Source organism: Orcinus orca, chromosome 19 (assembly GCF_937001465.1).
Source record: "Orcinus orca chromosome 19, mOrcOrc1.1, whole genome shotgun sequence".
Classification (NCBI taxonomy): domain Eukaryota; kingdom Metazoa; phylum Chordata; class Mammalia; order Artiodactyla; family Delphinidae; genus Orcinus; species Orcinus orca.
Genome location: NC_064577.1, coordinates 37,548,771 through 37,569,262, shown reverse-complemented (window position 1 = coordinate 37,569,262; position 20,492 = coordinate 37,548,771). Strand labels below are relative to the sequence as shown.

The 20,492-nt window shown below is 38.4% G+C and overlaps 1 protein-coding gene across 12 annotated transcripts in view; it reads right to left on the bottom strand.

Moving 5' to 3' along the window:
- Nucleotides 1-20,492, bottom strand: part of KANSL1 (KAT8 regulatory NSL complex subunit 1) — a 175,165-nt gene that overhangs the window by 109,440 nt on the left and 45,233 nt on the right. For 9 of the 12 annotated variants that reach the window (XM_049701420.1, XM_049701422.1, XM_033438978.2 and 6 more), the window contains one exon: nucleotides 18,819-20,193. The exons of the other annotated variants lie outside the window; for them this stretch is intronic. In XM_049701420.1, coding sequence (XP_049557377.1) covers nucleotides 18,819-20,110 — 1,292 coding nt within the window. In that variant the 5' untranslated portion in view covers nucleotides 20,111-20,193. The remainder of the gene's footprint in view (nucleotides 1-18,818; nucleotides 20,194-20,492) is intronic. 12 annotated transcript variants of the gene reach the window in all.

Sequence of the window (20,492 nt, the reverse complement as noted above, 5' to 3'; positions counted from 1 at the left end):
AATTTTAGTTTCTTCATTGGTAAAACAGACACAAAGCTTACTACATAACTAGAGAATGTTATACAAAATGAAACAAAGGGCATTCCTGGAATTCAGCATGAAAGTTGACGCTAGTGCCCTTCCCTCTCTAAGGAGACATAAAGAAGACTAATCCAGAGGCCCTCACCCAACGGTGATTTTGTCTCCCCAGGACACATGTGGCAATGTCTGGAAACGTATTTTGTCGTCACAACTGGGGGAGAAAGAGCGCTACTGGTATTTGGTAGGTAGAGACCAGAGATGCTGTTAAACATCCTACAATGCACAGGGCAGCCCTCCATAACAAAGAGCAATCTGGCCCAAAATATCAATAGGGCCTATGTTGGGAAACACCTAAACAAATTCATTTCTGGAAAAACCACACAAACAGGAGGAAAACAGAGTCTGTAGTTCCTACAGCCTATAAGAAGCCTATTTAGGAGGTAGTTTAAAAACAATCCTATTTTATGGCAGCTATTACTCAAATCACAAATGTCAGGAAAAAAACTTGTAAATGCCGGAAAAATATTTTGTCCTCCCAATTATTTAAAAATGCAGATAAAGTATCATTGAGAACCTATTTCATTCATTTTTCTAAATAAGAATAATAACATTCAAGCTTGAAGTTAAACTGGAACGCTCATTTAACAATGACAGCAGAATAAAGTGATACAATTCTTTTAGAAAGCAATCTGGGGGGGTAAATAGCCTTCTAAATGATATCCTTTGACCACAGAACCCAATTTAAAAGAAAGAACGCAATGTACAAAAGCACTCACTGCATAGAAAAACTGACAGTAGTGTCCAACAATGGATATACACTCAACATCTAAATATCAGTACTATTATCTATGTGCCAGGCACTGAAATAGGACATAGGATAGAGGAAATAATGTATGTAAAAAGCCTAACAAAAACGCCATTAGATAAGTGTTAATAAGTTCCATGCTACAGAAAAAACTAAGGTGCAAAGATCAGAGCACTAGTAAGTCAGACAGCCTAAAGCTCTCTAAACCTTCACACACTGTGCAAGGCTGAATGCAATGAATAATTGAGGTAAAAACTTGATGAAGTATTATGAATCTAGTAAAAATAATCATGACTACTTATTTATATACAGAATTTTATATCTAAATTGAAAACATATACTTTTCAAATACCCATAAAAGGTTTAACAACTGACCATGTAATTGGTCACAAAGACATAGCTCGAATTCCAAAAATCAGAAAGCACACAGGCCACATTCTTTAACACAATGCAACAAAACTAAAAATCAAAAAAATTTTAAAGCATAGGAAAAAATAGAAAAAAAAAAGACTGGAAAACTGAACACATCTTTCTAAATAATTGTGCTGAAGAGAAACTAAACTTGCTCTCCTCTTTTAGAAAAGAATAATAAAGATATGACACACCAAACTCTTAGAATTTGGCCAAAGAACTAACTCAGAGAAAATGCTAGATACTTAAATGCTTATTTAAGAAAATAAGGCAGATTGAAAATAAATGACCTAAAACTTAAAGAAACTTTTTAAAAACTCCAAAGTAAGAAGTGAATACAAAAACAAAAGCAATGAAATAAAAATTGTAAACAAAAGACAAATTCAATCAATATAACCAAGTTGTTTTTAAAAAGAGCTAATTGATAAAGCAGAAAACTTTGTATCCAAGAAAGAAAAAAAGTACATTCAACAACAGAGTAAAGCAATACAAATAATAAATCTATGGGGAAATTTTTAAGAGCAATTTGCAGAGAAAATGTATAACTAAAATTTGGTCTTGAAGGAAGAGATTAAAAACCTTAAACCAGGGCTTCCCTGGTGGCGCAGTGGTTGAGAGTCTGCCTGCCGATGCAAGGGACACGGGTTCGTGCCCCAGTCCAGGAAGATCCCACATGCCGCGGAGCGGCTAGGCCCGTGAGCCATGGCCACTGAGCCTGTGCGTCCGGAGCCTGTGCTCCGCAACGGGAGAGGCCACAACAGTGAGAGGCCCGCGTACCACAAAAAAAAAAAAAAAAAACCCTTAAACCAACAACCACAGAATGAGTTTAAAATATAAGCAAAGACCTATGCCTAAAAGTATAGCAGCAACTAGTTCAAGATAAAATTTAAGAGTCAAGTTCTATCAAAAACATCCGTGAGGGGACTTCGCTGGTGGCGCAGTGGTTAAGAATCCGCCTGCCAATGCAGAGGACACAGGTTTGATCCCTGGTCCGGGAAGGTCCCACATGCCGTGAAGCAACTAATCCCGTGTACCACAACTACTGAAGCCTGCACGCCACAACTACTGAAGCCCACACACCTAGAGCCCGTGTTCCACAACAAGAGAAGCCACCGCAATAAGAAGCCCACGCGCCGCAAGGAAGAGTAGCCCCCACTCGCCGCAACTAGAGAAAGCCCGCACGCAGCAACAAAGACCCAACGCAGCCAAAAAACAAAAAAACCAACCATCAGTGAGTGAACAGATAATCCTTGTGAAAGGATTTGACAGCCAGTCAAAAAGTAAACTACTGGCCATTCCAAGTTACAAACATGGAGGAGGGAAAGCAGCCCCCCTCTTCAAAAAACAAACCACAACACTTAACAACTCCCATTTGATATATGCTAAAAGAATAATCCAGGTCATCCAGATAGTCAATAACTGATAATAGTTAGTCTAAAAACTCCCCACTGGAATGTACACTCCAGAGACAGCAGAGATTTTTGTCTATTTTGCTCACTGCTCTATCTCCAGTGCTTTGAAGAGCCCCTGGCAAATAACAGGCACACAATAAACATTTGCTGAATTAATTTAAGGGTCAATCAACATCAGAGAAAAAAATATATATATGTAAATATAGATATATAAAATTACCGCCACAGATACTGAAAAGGCATTGACAGTATTTAATACTCAGTTGTAACAAAAATCCTTACTGTGTTAGAAATTAAAAGAACTGTGTCTGACCTAACAAAAGACAATCATCACAAACCCATAGCACAAATCACACTCAATGGCTAAACATAACTTCTCAGGACCCAGACAAAAAAGTCCCCATACCTCTGGTACTATTCAACCATGTTCCAGTTTATGCAACTGGACAAGAAAAAGAAACCCAAAGTCTAACAATTGAAAAGGAGAAAACAAAAATGTCACCATCTATCTACTAAGTGACTATCTACCTGGTAAAATCAAATCGAAATAATTGAAAGAACTGCTAAGAACAGTAAAATTCAGTAAGGCAGCCAAACAAAAATATTAACATATAAAAAGTTTTCCCACATACCAGCAAGAAATAAGCTCATGTTTAATAGCATTAAAATCTGTAAAATACATAGAAATAAACACAACAGAAAATATGCAAGGTTTATAGAAAGAAAAGTATAAGTTTTACTCTAGACATAAAGGACCTCAACAGAGAAAAATATCACAATTTTGGAAGACATAATGTTGTCAAGATGTCATATCTCCAAATTAATGTACAGTCACAAAGCAATCCCAATCCAAATCCCAACATGATTTAAAGGAAGCTGACAAACTGAGGTAAAATCCATATGGAAGAAGATAATGAGCACGAATAGTGCCCTCACAAACATATATCTATTTGTGCAGTTACTGCATCTGATATTTAAAGCTATGGCAAACAGCATATATTATAGATAGTATGCAGAACAACATTGTTATCAGGTAAAGCTTTAATAATTCAAACAGTGTGATACTGATGTAGGAATTGACACTGGATCAGTGAAACAGAAGACAACACGTTAACAGATATTTATATGAATTTAGTTTACAATCAAAGCAGCACTTCTAAAAGAATGGTCTACTGAATATACTGGTTAGGGAAGACTGTTTATCCATGGATGGAGGTGGGGGGGTGGGGATAAAGTTCAAGTCTTACCTCAAACCATACACAAAAAAGAGCTGCAGAGACAAAAGATTGGTGCTTGCCAGAGGTGGGTGGTAGGGGTTAGATAAAATGGATGAAGAGAGTCAAAAGGTACAAACTTCTACTTATAAAATAAGTAAGTTATGGTGGTGTAATGTACAGCACTGCCAACTACAGTTATTAATACTGTATTACATATTTGAAAGTTGCTAAGATAGCAAATCTTAAAAGTTCTCATCACAAGAAAAAAAAATTCTGTAACCATTAATGGTGATAGATGTTAACCAGACTTACTGTGGTGATCATTTCACAATACCTACAAATATTGAATCATTATGTTGTGCACCTGAAACTAATATAATGTATGTCAATCATACCTCAACTAAAAATTTTTTAATAAAAGAACTTTAAGAGATAAACATAAAAGCTAGACAAAGTCACTCCTCTTAGGGAAGCTCCTCTCCAACAAAAGGGCTTTCACTCCAAACAATTTCACTTCATTTCTTTCCCTCCCCAAACACTGACAATCTCTTCTTGCCTCTGCTAGCTACATCAATATTCTGCCAATTTTCAAGGATCAAAATCCAGTCACATCATCAAGTTTCCTAAAGTGTGTAATCAGTGAAATATGTTAGATTTGGAGTCAAGAGCTCTAGCAGAACCTTGACTCTTATCCTAATAACCTTTAGCACAGTCACTTGACCTCTCTGTCCCTAGGTTTCTCGTTTGTATATGACAAATTTGTACTTAGCTCCAAAGTGAGTTCTAAAATTCTCTATTTCATCAATGTTGCACCTGGACCTTTCTTATTCCACATACATCACCCCAGTTCAAAAGACTTATTTGCAGCTAGGCTACTTTCTTTTAAGTCTTGCCCTGCTCCAAACCATCCTACACCTCCGATCCATCCAGTCCACATCCACTCTCAAAGACTCCTTATGAGAGCACTTTAATTATGCCATTCCCACGTTAGTGATTCTCCACTATTCTTAGGATAAAATCAAAATGCACTATCCTGGCATTCAAAAACAATATGACCCCAACTTACTCTTCCAACCTCATCTTACGCCTTCTTGAACCTTTTATCTGTGGCATATAGCTCCCTTCCCTGTTACCCAACACAACATCCTCCATCTCAGGCTCCTCATCCTTGCACCTGACACATCCTATTTCTCTTGGAAACCTAAGTGCCATCCTTGATCCAAACTAAAGTTCCATCTCTTCTCAGGTCTTCAGATCACCTTACTTATTATTAGCCCAGAGCAATCACGCTTTCCTCCTAAATTTCAGCATTTAATGCCAGTACCATGTATCTAGTACTCAGCAAACACTGCCTAATTCTAATGCTTCTTTTTCTACTTGAGGGGGGGCGGGGGGGGGCGGGCCATATGCGTAATCAGTCACATAAATTATTCCTTGAAAGCAGGAACCACGTTCTCGATTCTACTTAATTGTTTTCATCATTCCTTATTTTACTATCAGAGAAGTGTTTCCTTGCCCTTTGGGGGCAACGTTTATCTTGATGATACACAATCCTGAAAGGTTAGTCTCCAAATAATTAAGAGTTACCTTGAAATTTTTTATATTTATTCTTTGCTCAGAGAATTCTGGATCTCCTTTTCTGGAATTGCCATAGGGACACTTTTCACTACCCTCAATGATGACACATCTTAGTTTCTACTCCGATGATCAACTCTGGTTAACTCCTCTGATCACTGCTGAAGGACTCTATTAAAGGAATATAAACTGTAGCTCTTTGAAGGCTGGCCTACTAGGAAACACCCGAAGACAATGCTGTTCTTTACCTTTCCGTAAGTCTGCCAGGCAATCTTACTGTTCATGGATGAAATTAAGGAAATTTATCTCATCTGGGAATACCATCACACTATTTAGAGGACACCATGGAATTATAAATAATCTAATATTGCTTTAGACATTAGTGGAAATAATAACCTCCTGCATCTAATAAAACGTGAAACCAAGTATATACATATCATGTCAACATCTTGAAAGCACACTTGGAAATATCAAAGTCACCTCACACTTTTCAACTCTTGGGTCTGAGCCCTACTTATTATCAAGTTATCACTAAGAGCAAATTAATAGAGTTCTCATTTGGGAGGACAATCAGTGCACCAAACTTCCTGCAAATACAAAGTTAGCCTTTCCACTTAAACTTCCAAGTCAGATTATTTCTGTGAATGCTTGAATGTATTTGCATAAAAGATCAATTTTGAATAAAGCTGGGCAGAAGCAAAATGAGTCTTAAGCAAGCCTCACTGTTTTCATCTTACAAAGAGAAGACTGACCTGTCTTCCAGCCTTGTGAATAAATATCTTGCAAAATTCACTAGGCATAGGGTGTGCTCAAAGAATACTTGCTGGAAAAATATGCTGGGGAACTGCCAGTTTAAAAAGAAAAACATTTTCACCCAGTTGGAATTCTAGAGAAACAGGGGTCACAGCGACTCAGATGAAAACCCTCAAGATATGAAGAAAAAATTTTTTAGAAAAATCCCAGATCTTTTCATTTTCTGAGTAAAAGTCTATGAAAGGCAACTAAATGAATCAATGAAGGATTCAACTATTTTAACTTTACGCATCTAAAGACCAATAACTGAAATTCTGCCTTTGATATGTGGCAGTGTGAAAAGGCAACAAGTCTCTTTACTTGTTCTATATAAACTGATTTTACAATCTGTAATAGTTTTTGATCAATTGCTTCTGGGAAAGAAACAGGAACAAGAGAACTCTGTATTGTTTTGTTTATTTTAGGGGCAGGGGAGAGACAGATGTTTTTCATTAGGGATATTTATTTTCAAAGTGTAACACTCCAAAAACAGCTTTATTAAGCGAAAAGGATACCTTTCTGGTAAAGGCCTTTGTCTTTACTCTCACTATACCCCATCCTCAGGGTCCACACTTTGTAAACTTAACCTTCAGATTTCTTCATTGCCACAAGTAGAACACAACAAAAAAAATAAAAAGTTACACACAGGCACACACACCAGGTTACCCCATGACAGAAACAAGTGCGCAGACTGCTGCGGCTCCACCATTAACTCCCTGATGGGACCCAGTCTGGGGACTCCCTGAGGTAATGCAGGCAGTGTGAGCTACACAGAGGGTTGCCTGGACGGTCAACATAATCAGCAAAACAGGGTAGTATGGCTCACAGTGACAAAGGCCTTTCCCATCCCAGCTTGGGTCTCATCATTACAAAACAACAAGAAATATTTTTCAAAAAGGTATAATCGAGATTTTATAAGTGAGGAACTTAAGCCTAGGAAGATTAAAAGACTAAACTAAAATGAACAATTCTCAATAGTAGTCCAAAATTCTTTCTACTATATTGTTCCCTCTTTAGTACTAATCCTACACATGCTAAGAAAAATGATAACTTCTAGTTCATCCTTCAGGTTTTCTGGTGATTATCAAATAAGAAATCAAACGTTAATGATAAACCTTATACTCAGACACTGAAGTGACAAAAATTTGTATAATTGGGTTGAAAACCAATCAGGATATTCTTCAATTGCTATTTCATGCCTTTCAAGTTCTTATAGTAATCAGATTTACCAGAGTTTTTTTTTTTAATTAATTTTTATCGGAGTATAGTTGCTTTACAACCAGAGATTCCTTGAGGAAAATAATAAACGTTAAGTACATGCTAACAGTTCAAGCATCAGCTATAAGCACAGGGAAGACTAAAGGAGAAAGAACATAAAATACTTTCATATCTTAAAAAATTTCTTTTTTCCAGCAACTGGGGAAATAAAGAGGATTTTTCCATGCAAGTTGAAATATAAATCATCCTTTTAGAATACCAAAAATGTTTATTTGCTGGGAAAAAAATTATGAAATAAGCACCTCCTTAGATTTATTATAGTAGAGGGAAACTATTTAACCTTCCCATCATCCCTCACGGTCAATGCCATGCCCATCAGTGTACTGGGCCGACAGAGAGGCATCTGAAGAGCTATGCACCTCCAGGTTTGCTCCATTTCTCCAAACAGAATCTTCTTTCTGCTCCTGCCAAATCAGTTCCAGGAGAAAAACAGTAGAGAGAGCAGTAAGGAAGACCTAGCTTTCATCTTCTCCATGATCTCAAGCAAATTATTTAACATATCTATAGTCTTGGGTCTCAACTATAAAATGAAGATATCACCTTCATCATATGAATGTTTTAAAGATTTACCAAATGCAAACCACCTAACATACAGAAGGTGTGATCAATACTTATTAATTCCCCTGTCTCCTTCTTTTTATTTTTATTTTTTTGGCAGCACCATGAGGCTTTCAGGATCTTAGTTCCCCGACCAGGGAATGAACCCGGGCCACTGCAGTGAAAGCACTGAGTCCTAACCACTGGACCGAGTCTCAACTACTGGTCCACCAGGGAATTCCCTCTTTCTTTTTTAAAATAATCACCCCCAGCACTTCCTAGATGTTAACATCTACCTTAACAAAATGCCCCACCCAATCCATCCAACTCCTGTTCCACAAAAGAAATGAGTAACGGTATTGTAAGTTAAGAATATATTTGGGGGCTTCCCTGGGGGCGCAGTGGTTAAGAATCCGCCTGCCAATGCAGGGAACACGGGTTCGAGCCCTGGTCCACATGCCGCAGAGCAACTAAGCCCATGCGCCACAACTATTGAGCCTGCACTCTAGAGCCCGTGAGCCACAACTACTGAGCCCGTGCGCCTAGAGCCCATGCTCTGCAACAAGAGAATCCACCACAATAAGAAGCCTGCACACTGCAACGAAGAGTAGCTCCCACTCACCGCAACCAGAGAAAGCCCGCGCGCAGCAACAAATAATAAATAATTTTTTAAAAAAGAATATACTTGGTATACCTTTCCTCAAAAGATACTATCAGGGCTTCCCTGGTGGCGCAGTGGTTGAGAGTCTGCCTGCCGATGCAGGGGACGTGGGTTCATGCCCCGGTCCGGGAGGATCCCACGTGCCACTGAGCAGCTGGGCCCGTGGGCCGTGGCCGCTGGGCCTGCGCGTCCGGAGCCTGTGCTCCGCAGCAGGAGAGGCCACAACAGTGAGAGGCCCGCGTACCGCAAAAAAAAAAAAAGATACTATCAAATTCCTTAATACTACTTACATTTCTTAACCATAAAGTGCCATATTTTTACATGATGTTCGGTAAATCTCTTCTCATCAACCAAATCCAAAGGACAGTTTGATTCTATTTCCACTAAAATAGGTAGTGTTTATGCCCAAGCTGTGGGTAAACAGCCTAGATTAATACAGTCAGCCCTCTTTTTTTTCAGTTTATTTATTTTTATAATAATAATTTTATTATTATTTTTTCCCCTTCACTGGCAGGTGGATTCTTAACCACTGCGCCACCAGGCAAGTCCCTGGCCCTCTTTAACTGTAGGTTTCCCATCTGAAGTTGGCTGAATCTGCAGATATGGAGGGCTAACTGTACTCACTGTACTAGGCCATTTTATATAAGGGACCTGAGCCTCCTCGGGATTTTTGTATCTGCAGGGCTCCTGGAATCAATCCCCTGAGAGTATTGAGGGACGACTGTATCCTGATTTCTTATTAGCTATGTGACATTAAACAAGTAACTTAAACTTTTCAATCCTCAGTCTGAGTCTGTAAAACTAAGATAATATCTACCTCATTGTATTGTGAGGACTAAATAAATTAATGCATGTAAAGCACTTAACATATTACCTACCTCCAAATATTCCACAAATGTAGGTTATTACTTTTTTTCCTCTATCAGTATGTCTCAAACTATGTTATCTGATTAGGCAAAGTTGATTTCAAATGTTTCCTAGCTCAACCAAATCAATTCAGTCAAAACCTTCTTGGGGCCCACGTTTCAGACTAATTTAATCCCAACAGCCCTTAGCTCTGTCTCCTTCAGTTTCTATCTTACCAGGATGCATCTCTCAAGTACCACAAGAACAAACAGGAAACAGGGATTAAGGATGAACAAGAAAATGGTCACACACATAAATGGTATCATTCAGTTCCCTGGCTCATGCCTTTTATTCTATTAGGCAGAAGAAGTAAAACATCTTTTAAGAAAATGATTTTTTTTATGTGGACCATTTTTAAAGTCTTTATTGAATCTGTTAGAATATTGCTTCTGTTTTATGCTTTCGTTTTTTGTCTGCAAGGCATGTGGGATCTTAGCTCCCCGACCAGGGATCAAACCCACACCCCTGCATTGGAAGGCGAAGTCTTAACCTCTGGACTGCCAGGGAAGTCCCAGAAAATGATTTAAAATGGAATTTAACCCCTCTTCCTGGTTGCCATTCCTCAATGTCCACTCCCCACTGCCCCCCCACACACAATATTCTCCACATATCCTCTTACTGAGTTCTGAATATAATCTATATGGTTGCTACAATGTTACTAAATAGGTTGCCAGAGCAACGAACAACATTTACAATTTAACAACAATTTTTCAGTATATTCTGTTTGAGGAAGACTCTTCAGATACGTTTATTACTAGATTAAAACTAATTTCAAAGCAATCTGGCTTACCACTTTGGTGCAAAACCTTTCTTCATAATTATACAATTATGAAGTCAAACAGATGGGGGGACTTCCCTGGCGGTCCAGTGGTTAAGGTTCCGCGTTCTCAATGCAGGGGGGTGCGGGTTCGATCCTTGGTTGGGGAACTAAGATCCCACATGTCGCACGACGCAGCCAAGAAAAATAAAACTAAATTCAAATAGGTTAAAGTTGCCACAAAGCCTTAATTAATGAGAATCAAAATTAGTAAGATTTACTCTTTATATTTATTATATACTGAGCCCCTTGGTTCAAACAGATAGCATAATTTTCCCAGATACACAATGGAAAACAGGAAAAAAACAACGAACTTGTAGTTATGAAAGGAGATGCCTTAGGCACGAATTTCTGCCTACCTTGCAAAATACAGATGTCCCTGGGTATTCGAGGGGGACTGGTTCCAGACTCCCCTCCCCCCAATACCAAAATGCAGATGCTCAAGTCTGCAGATATAAAATAGGGTATTTGCATATAACCTATGCACATCATTCTGTATACTTTAAATCATCTCTAGATTACTTAAAATACTTTACAATGTGAATGCTAAATACATAGTTGCCAGTGAACTGAAATTCAAGTTCTGAATTCAAGTTTTGCTTTTTGGAAGTTTCTGGAATTCTCCCCCCCCAAAATATTTCTGATCTGCAGTTGGTTGAATCCACCAATGTGGAACCTGCAGATCCAGAGGGCTGACTATAATCTAATCCATGTTGGTCTTTGCTCAGGGAGAGAGCAGAGAAACTAAAGTACTATTCATTTGAAATACAATGTGACTCCAAGCTTTTCCTAGTAAAACAGTTTATCTTGCTGATGGAATCTAATAGGGTGCTCTGCAAATGACACTGAAACTTCTGGGTATGCCCAACAGCCAAAAATGTTTAAATGAAAATTAGTAAATATGGACCACATTCAGTAACATCCCCCATTGGCTCCTTCTTCATCCCAACAGATCCATCCAATCTAGTTACTCCTGTCAAAAATCTGAGAATTACCCATAATTCCTCTTCCCTCTCTCTCAACATCCCACTCATCGCATCCGATCAATCACAAGTCCTAGTCACCCTACCTCCAAAATACCCAGTTCCCTCACTCTTCCCTCCAAAGGCCAAGTCCCCACTCTCTTACATAGCTTACCACAGCAGCCTAAATGGTTTCCCAAAGTCTAAATCCACTCTACGCTTCATACAATAAGAGGGGTCTTTAAAAAATCCAATGATATATAAACTCTGTCAATGGTTTCACGATACAATTTTAAACTGGAGATGACCTACAAGCCCACCTACGTGACATAGCCTCTAGCAACCTCTCTGGCCTCATTTCTCACTACTCTCCTTACACTTTGCACTGTTCTTGAAAGCATCCAGCACCTCCCATTCCCAAGGCCTTAGCACATGCCGTTTCCTCTGTAACACACCTCCTCTCTTTTTCACCAACTCCTTCTCATCATTCAGGTCTCAACTTACATGTGACTTCTTCAAGATACTTGCTAGGACATCCCCACCTATCTTAATTAGATGTTCCTAATATGCACCCCCTTAGCACTCCGAACTTCGTTTCTGTGGCACCCACACCACTATAAATATATCATTAACTATATGATTACTTGCTCAAATAATCTCTCTTTCTCACCTATACTGCCCATGAGGGCAGGGCAGGGACTGTGTCTCTCTTATTCACCACTATCTACCCTTAGCACCTCAGCACAGAGTAGGCATTCAATACATCTAATAAGCGAATTAATTAATTCCAAAGTCTCCAATGTAAGGTTCTGAGGCCTCTCTGTAGAGGTCAACTCCTTCTCTGTTTACACAGGATTACTTGGAAGTCCATTTCCTGATTTTTAACAGTTGCTGGAACTTACAAGTAATACAGAAACCTTCATTTCTGAGACACTGGTAAAGAACTTGAACCCTCATATAAGGGTTATTTTGCAAGGTGTGTTCTTATAGTCACCCAAGCTTGAAACTTCAACCATCTATGATGATCCCTCCCTATTTTTCCCATACCGCCTTTGTTATTAATCCCATTAAATCTATTTCTGCACCACCTCTGGAATTTCCTCTTTTCCTTTTTACACTACATTTATTACACTTACCTATATTACTAGATCTCTAAAGTATTTCCACTCTAGCCACTAAAGCCCCATGCCTTTTAGTCTCTGTCCTCTGTCTTTGCTGTGCCTTTTTCCTGTACTGACCTACCTCATCAGGCCACAACCAAGACAACCTTCTACCAAAATCCTAGCCATCCTTCAAGACTCATTTCTAATATCCTTTCTTTCCAATTCCATCAACCAGCTGTGATCTCTTCCTATTTCATTTGCATCACCCAACATTTACCATATATTACTATATGCCAGGCACTGTTCTAAGTAGTCATCTTTACCTACCATGTCTCCAATACACATCAAAACTATAAACTTTTTGTGGATAGAAACTCAGTTTATTTACCTATGGCATCTCTCACGTCTTACACACTCACTCATAGGTACTTATATATGACCACTTTAAAAGTGTACAACTGACCCTTGAACAACATGGGTTTAAACTGTGCACATCCATTTAGACACAGATTTCTTTCAACATTTAATACGATCTGTGGTTGGTTGAATTCATGGATACAGAGGGCCGTGGATGTTCAACTGCAGAGACGGTGGGCACCCCTAACCCCATTGTTGTTCAAGGGTCAACTGTACTTCACTCAAAATTTTTTTTTTTTTTGCGGTACACGGGCCTCTCACTGCTGTGGCCTCTCCCGCCGCAGAGCACAGGCTCCAGACGCGCAGGCCCAGCGGCCACAGCTCACAGGCCCAGCCGCTCCGCGGCACGTGGGATCCTCCCGGACCGGGGCAAGTACCCGTGTCCCCTGCATCAGCAGGCGGACTCCCAACCACTGCGGCACCAGGGAAGCCCCTTCACTCAATTTTAAAGAATGAAAACACCAATCCCAAGGCAACAGAAAATATTTGGAGCAACTAGATCTGCAGCAAACGGGTAACCCCCAAATTCCTGCTGCCTAACTTCCTTCCTTCAGAATCATACAAGAAGCACCAAGAATAATTCTCACTACCTACATAACTTCTCAGAAAAAAGGCGGGGGGTGGGGGGTGGGGGGGAGAAGACGGAGAAAATACAGAAGCTCCTATTTCTGCCACTGGATGTCAATATGCAGGCTAGCAGAAAAAGAAAAAAAAAAACATAATCAAAGATGATTAGATTAAATTAGAACAAGATGTCTGACAAGTGAAAGTCTACTCAGCTCTGAAGTAACTTCTCTAAGAACATGATGGAATTATTCCCACATATGTATCACACCCAGTGAGATCCACAATAATCATTTTAATGGATTATGGGGCGGAAAGGGGACCTAAGGTAGTAAAAGAATCAAAGCTCTAAGTCACAAGTCAAGAAAGCCATTTTGTTTCGAGGTACACCAGTGACTTACAGGGAACTTTGCCTCAGACTCCCCAAATGCAAAAAAATGGTGCTGAGAATAGCTCCATCAATGTTAAAGACAGAGCTGTCACAATTCAAAGTAGTTTAAGCCCTAGAGATCAATTTCCTCATTTATATTAGAAAAAGTGGTAACATGATTAGCCCTATAGCTAGTCTGTAGCAAAGAAGGGTTAGATGTTAGGTTTCCAGCTAATAGACCTCTCACTCCATCATTCTGTGAAAGGACAAGGAATAGGAAAATAAGGACAAATCAAGTAGACTGCCACCTTTGGCAACATCATCTGTGAATACTTAATAAATTCAAGTATGAGCTATAACACAAAACATTCCACAGTAACTAAAAAGCAAAATCAACAAACACACTAGTCATTCATTATACCCTTAAGTCCTCATGAACAACTCCAAAAGGGTGAAATTCCCCAGAAACATATAAAAGTCACCGCAATCAAGACAATCAAAATTCAAATAACTTCTTTAGTGTCACTAAACTGAGCATCTAGTTTATTTTTACTCAACCCTGATCTGGAACAGACCTCAGGAGGCTATCAGACAAATAAAACATAGGTTAGAATAAATTTAAAAAAATAAAAACATGAAAATAAAACAAGAACAGGGAGAACAAAACGAAGCCAAGAATGAGGCTTAAAAAACAAGTACAACAGTAAGTCCTACAAATTTGGCTCTAAACTTCCAAAAAGCCAACAGGAAAATGGAGACCTAGTGAACAACACAAATTATAACAGCCAGGTAATAAAAACAGACTTAAAAGCTTAGGAAAAAATACAATTATTCTTGGTTGCATATCTTTGTCCTGAAGTCCTTATAAAGAAGGCATTGTGTAACATAAAGATGTATTTTACATATAAAACAACATATATTTCTGTAGTCACTAACAAAATGTTTTATGGAATTATTTTTATTCTAACCTTCAAGATAAGCCTATGGTAACAGTTTACAGAGTTTTTTGGTTTTTGGTTTTTAAGGGAAAAGAGGTCTACAAACTATCCAGGTACTCAGAACACTGATGATCTAAGAATACATTTAAGAGAATAGCTGGAAAAGAATTTTTTCTTTACAGGTACTTACTATAAAAGTTTACAAGCACAAGAGTAAGAAAATGAAAACTAAATTCAGCAAAACTAGGTATAGGTCCAGGAATTCCTAACAAAATAGCAGAACGAAACTCTTAGAAATGAGAAGGAGGAATACAAAGAAAAACTAAAGTGAAGAAGAGAGTGTGGGCGCACAAGCACACACTCAACAGTTCTTGTTATAAACACGAGATAACTATCAATAAATGCTTCTATTCATACTTCTACAATTAAGAATTAAACACTGAGGTATTTATTGAAACATACAGCTTCCTTTCTAGTCCCTCGATCAAGAAGATGACGTTTTTAAAAAGAATGGTATAGCACAGGGAACTCTACTCAATGCTCTCTGGTGACCTAAATGAGAAGGAAATCCAAAAGAGGGGATACATCTATACGTAAAGCTGATTCACTTTGCTGTACAGTATAAACTAACACAATATTGTAAAGTAACTACACTCCAATCAAAAAAAAAAAAGAATGAAATGCCATTTGCAGCAACATGGATGGACCTAGAGATTATCATACTAAGTTAAGTAAATCAGAAAAAGACAAATACCATATGATACCACTTACATGTGGAATCTAAAACATGACCCAAATGAACTTATTTATGAAACAGAAACAGACTCACAGGCATAGAAAACAAACTTATGATTACCAAAGGGAAAAGGGGGTGGGGGAGGGATAAATTAGGAGTTTGCAATTAGCAGATACAAACTACTATATATAAAATAGATAAACAAGATCCTACTGTATAGCACAGCGAACTATATTCAATACCCTGTAATACACCATACGGAAAAATATATGAAAAAGAATATACGTAGATATATGTATAACTGAATCACTTTGGTGTTAACCAGAAATTAACAAAACATTGTAAATCAAAGTATTTATACTTCAAATAAAAAAAAAAGTTTTTAAGATGATGTTTAAATTCCTGCTCATTCCACAGTGATGTTACTAAACAACGATATAGGTCAAACTCAATGTAGTGCAGATTTTCCAAAGTAGTAGTTACATGTACCAAGACAAGAAGACATACAAATATAACATTTTTGGATAATTTTCCAAAAAGAACTTAAAATAAAAAGGTATAACAGTTTTAAATTAAACATAAAATCAGTTAACCAAAAAAAAAAAAAACAAGGAAAAGGAAAGAACTTCTCTAAACATGTCTCATCCAGCAATATTAGAATTTACTAACTGTAAAATGATAAACACAAAATTCTCAACAACATATAAAACCAATCATTCTGCTACTGCTAGCATGTGCCTAGGATTTACAATGAATCATTGATTTTCCTCTTGGAACATAGGAAATAAGGAAAAACACACATGAATTCTTGGTGAAAGCTTGTAATTTTCAGAGAACCATCCACTTGTAATTTAAGCAACATCATTTAAAAACAATTCATTTCAACAGTCTTCTCTACTAAATATTTTCATTATGGCTGCTCAGACTAAATCTACTGACTTTATCTCTGACAGTACTTCAGCAAAGGAGTGAAATACTAGACAGGCTACTGTAAGAGGTAAAAAGTTGAAATTCACCAGCTGGGTCAAGCTCCTGAAGAGTTAACTAACTTCTTATTCCAGGACTCAAGAATTATAAATCTGGTTATAAGATTTGGGAGGGACTATTAAATCACAAAGAAAAGGCTTCTCAGCATCCAGAGAACCTCCCGGTTTTTTTTCTTTTTTAATCAAAGCAATGCGTCCACTCTCACTGGCCAATTGCTGAAAATCTTTAAAATACTCAGAAGGTCAACAAACACCTGGCTAAATACTAGCCTTAGGAGTCAATTGGGTAACCTTGCTTAACAAGAACTTAAAAGTATTTACACTTTACTGGTGGTTTTGTCAATAAGTTCATATATATCATAATATGCAAAAAGTACATTTATTTGACAGTACTTTTAGTGTCCAAATTGTCCTTACTTTAATATGATCTGAAGATGGAAACTCAACTTTTTAAAGCATTATTTAGTTGATTTCATTGTAAAAGGATTAAACTGATCCCAAAAAGTTTCCTAAAATGATCCCTCAGTTGTCCTTATAATTCACACCCTATCAATCAACAAACCATTATGTGAGAAGAAGTGAAACGAAGTGAAATGGACTAAGAGGTCTTTTCAAATCACTAGACTTACCCCATGAAATAAAAAAAGTTCTCTCTTAGGTATTTTGATTTCACCGGGTTGGAACAGTTACCCACAACATTACCAAAACTCAGAAATGTTTCCAATACAATGTATCCTGAAAAGATTACGCTTATAGAGTCTAGGTGTTTTTCTTCATCAAATACACAAAATAAGTACAGGAAACTTAAAATGTTTCAACTACAGTATGTTACACAAAATTACTTTTAAACACAAAATATTCAACTGTTAACCAAGATTTCTTAAAACAGTGGTTTACGCAGCAAAGTCAGTGGGGATAATGCCACAAATACTGGCAAGCTGATTTAAGCTACTAATCCATTTAAGGAACGGTAACTATGTTACAGCAGTAGCAAGGCTCTGAAATTTATTTGCTTTAGACCTGAATATAGAAATGGACTCTTGAGCACAGTAAACTAACAAATGGTAATGGAACTTGGTCTATGAGGAAAAAATACAGCAAAATTATCCAGATTTTTTCACTCAAAATAGAAACAAAAAACAAAATTTCATACTCGGATACAGTGTTATCCACGTGAATAACATAAACAAAACTGAAAAAAAAAAAAGGAAATTTACTTATGCTTAAAAGCATAGCTGTCTCAACGAATTCTCCAGTGAAAACCTTAGTCACCTTTTTATTTCAGGCAAGGGAAAGCCAATTATTCCAACATATCCACCTATTTCAGCCTTCTCTAGTAATCCAACCTTTACAACATCCCTACCCAAAAAGGAAATGAAAGAGGATCTACTAGTCAACTCCCCTGCCCTTGTTTTCCAACTACTGTTTACTCTCTCATAAGTCTCGATAAATGTACATTGATCTATCTTTAAGGAGATATATTTTACTTCCTTATCTGTCAGGAGCAGAATGCAGGGTCAGGAGGGAAGAACAAGAGTAAAGCACCTCTGGCTCAACCAGGTCCATCTAAAGTGCCACACAAAGCTTATGAATAATTTTCCTCAAACCAACAGATTTTGAAAATCCAGTACAAATTTATCCCAAATATGTCAATACATTTTACTTAACTGAGAGAAAATAAAATCCAAATCTGATAAAGATGGTTTCTTTTAGGGAGAGAATGAGGTTGTGAAAGCAGACTGTGCTTGGAGGCAACCTATAAAATATTCTGAAGCATTTTCTGATTATTAGTCCTTAAAACATACGGAAATCTCAAGTGTTAAAATTAAAGACTGGGTACATTCTCTGCTGAAAGCTCAATTAGAAGCAACTATAAATTCCAGCAAACTTAACTAGGTCAACTAAACTTTTGGCCCCACTTACTAGAAACAACAAAATGTGAAGTCAAGCCTTATAAACTTACAAAAATATCCTACATATAGTTTCAAAAGAAACCTAATTATTCACTCTGAAAGGATGGGTACACTTTTACAAATTGGAAGTCTTCCAGTTTTTTCTTAGTAAGATTTCAATGGGAAATTAACAGCTTTTACCCTACAGCAACACAAACGCTGTACCAAATATACCTTCCATTTCTTCACTAGCAGGTATACATGCACCCACCTACCTAAAATTAGGAAAAAGACAAACGAAAGAAATCTAGGCACCTATATACAAAGAAGCCCATTCTTCCCATGATGGGAATTCACCAACTCTTTCTCTCTTGTCCAAACATTTCCCAAGAATGACATTATGCATGATTCTACTCACAGGGGTAAGTGCCGCTGCTCAGGATCAGCTCTGGTCAGTTCTTCTTCTTCAATATCAGACTCTCCCCCTGAACTACTGTCAGTGACGTCTGAATCAAATGCTCGTTCACTGCACCTCAAGTTAGCTATACCACTGGCTGTAAATCTGTCCAATTCTTCCGAAATCGAATCACTTTTCAGGAAGTTGCTAAGTCCCTCTGAAGTGGCGGTCTCACTGGCAGCTTTTCTCAATGCAGCTTCAGCCTTTCGAGTTAGCATCAACTGGCTCCGGGGCTTCAAGGATTCCAAGTTTGGCAGTTTGCTCAAGGTTTTCTCTAAAAATCCACCCAGCTGATGCTGTATATGCCTCTCCACCTGCTTGGCTTGCACAACCTGTAAGCGCTTCTGTAACCTGCGGGCACGGCTCTCAATATCAGCCTGCCGCCGTAGTAAAGCTGTTATCCTTGTGTCGGAATCTAAAGCACTGAAAAGAATGGAAGACAGGGGAGACTTTTTACCCTCTAATTTGACACCCCCCAAGTTAGAACTCGAGTCTGTGTCAGGTGATAACCTACTGCTTCCTTGAAGTGCCGGCGGCTGTTCCATGGAATTTACAGAAGATTTGTTTGCAGTGCTATTATTGCTAAATATTGTTGTGTGTTCTACATCAAGGCTTCTATGTGGAAGAGTGCAATTGGTCATACCCCCTTTCAAGTCCCCAGATTCAGATGCCACCACTTCACCCCCCTGAAGAGAAGATGACGTGAGAGCTCGTTTTCCCCCATTAAGGGGACTGGAATTGTCGTGATCAGAATGTGTTGAACTTTTAGTCAATTTCTTCGCCAACCCATTTACAGGTGCTTGTGGCAGAGCTGTCTGACCACTTGTATTCATGGTTCTAAGATTTTCTAAGGAAAACTCCAAAACTGGCTGTCTCCCCAACAGCTCAGCTCGGAGTTCATAGGACTGAGATAAGAGAGGATGAGATTTAAGTACTGTCTGCTTGCTGAAGACACCTTGCAATTTCAACGATTCCTTTGAGGGAACAGATGTTACATCGGAGCAAAGATAAGATGCCACCAGTGGTTGCAGCTTTCCCAAGTCTTCCTTGTTAGGATTATTTCGGAAGTCTAGACTGGGGTCCTCTGTAGCAATGGCTTTTCTTTTGGTTCCGTTGGCAGCAATAAGGATGTTGGCGTTGCCGTTATTTTCGGCACTGCCAGGGGACAAAGTGGAGGATGGGGGAGCCAGTTTGAACCGGATATGGTGTGCTTCAGCTGCTGCGTCAGTGAGAGCGGGCGCCATCGCAGCCATTCAGCACAGAGAGACAGGAAGTCCAGCCTATCCCGGTGCCGAGGCCAGCTCCACAGCCCCTTACCGCCTCCCCAGAGAACAGACTAGAAGAGAAAGAAGAAAAGGAAGTTAGAAATACAAGCACGTTAGAAAACAACACACATGTTTTTAATACAAACATTACTTGAGGCTGTTAACCAAACTCTGCCTCCAGAAGAAAAACACTCAAACCAAAAGGGGAGATGTGTTGGGGCAGGGCCACAATCCCTGCACAAGAGAAAGAATTCCATCCTTTTTTGTCACTTGTTACCATGAATTGAAAGTAGCCACAGATTGTTAAAGTTAAATCATCTGCATCTAAAAAATATCTTTAAAACTTCTTGAAATTAGTGAATTTAAAGCA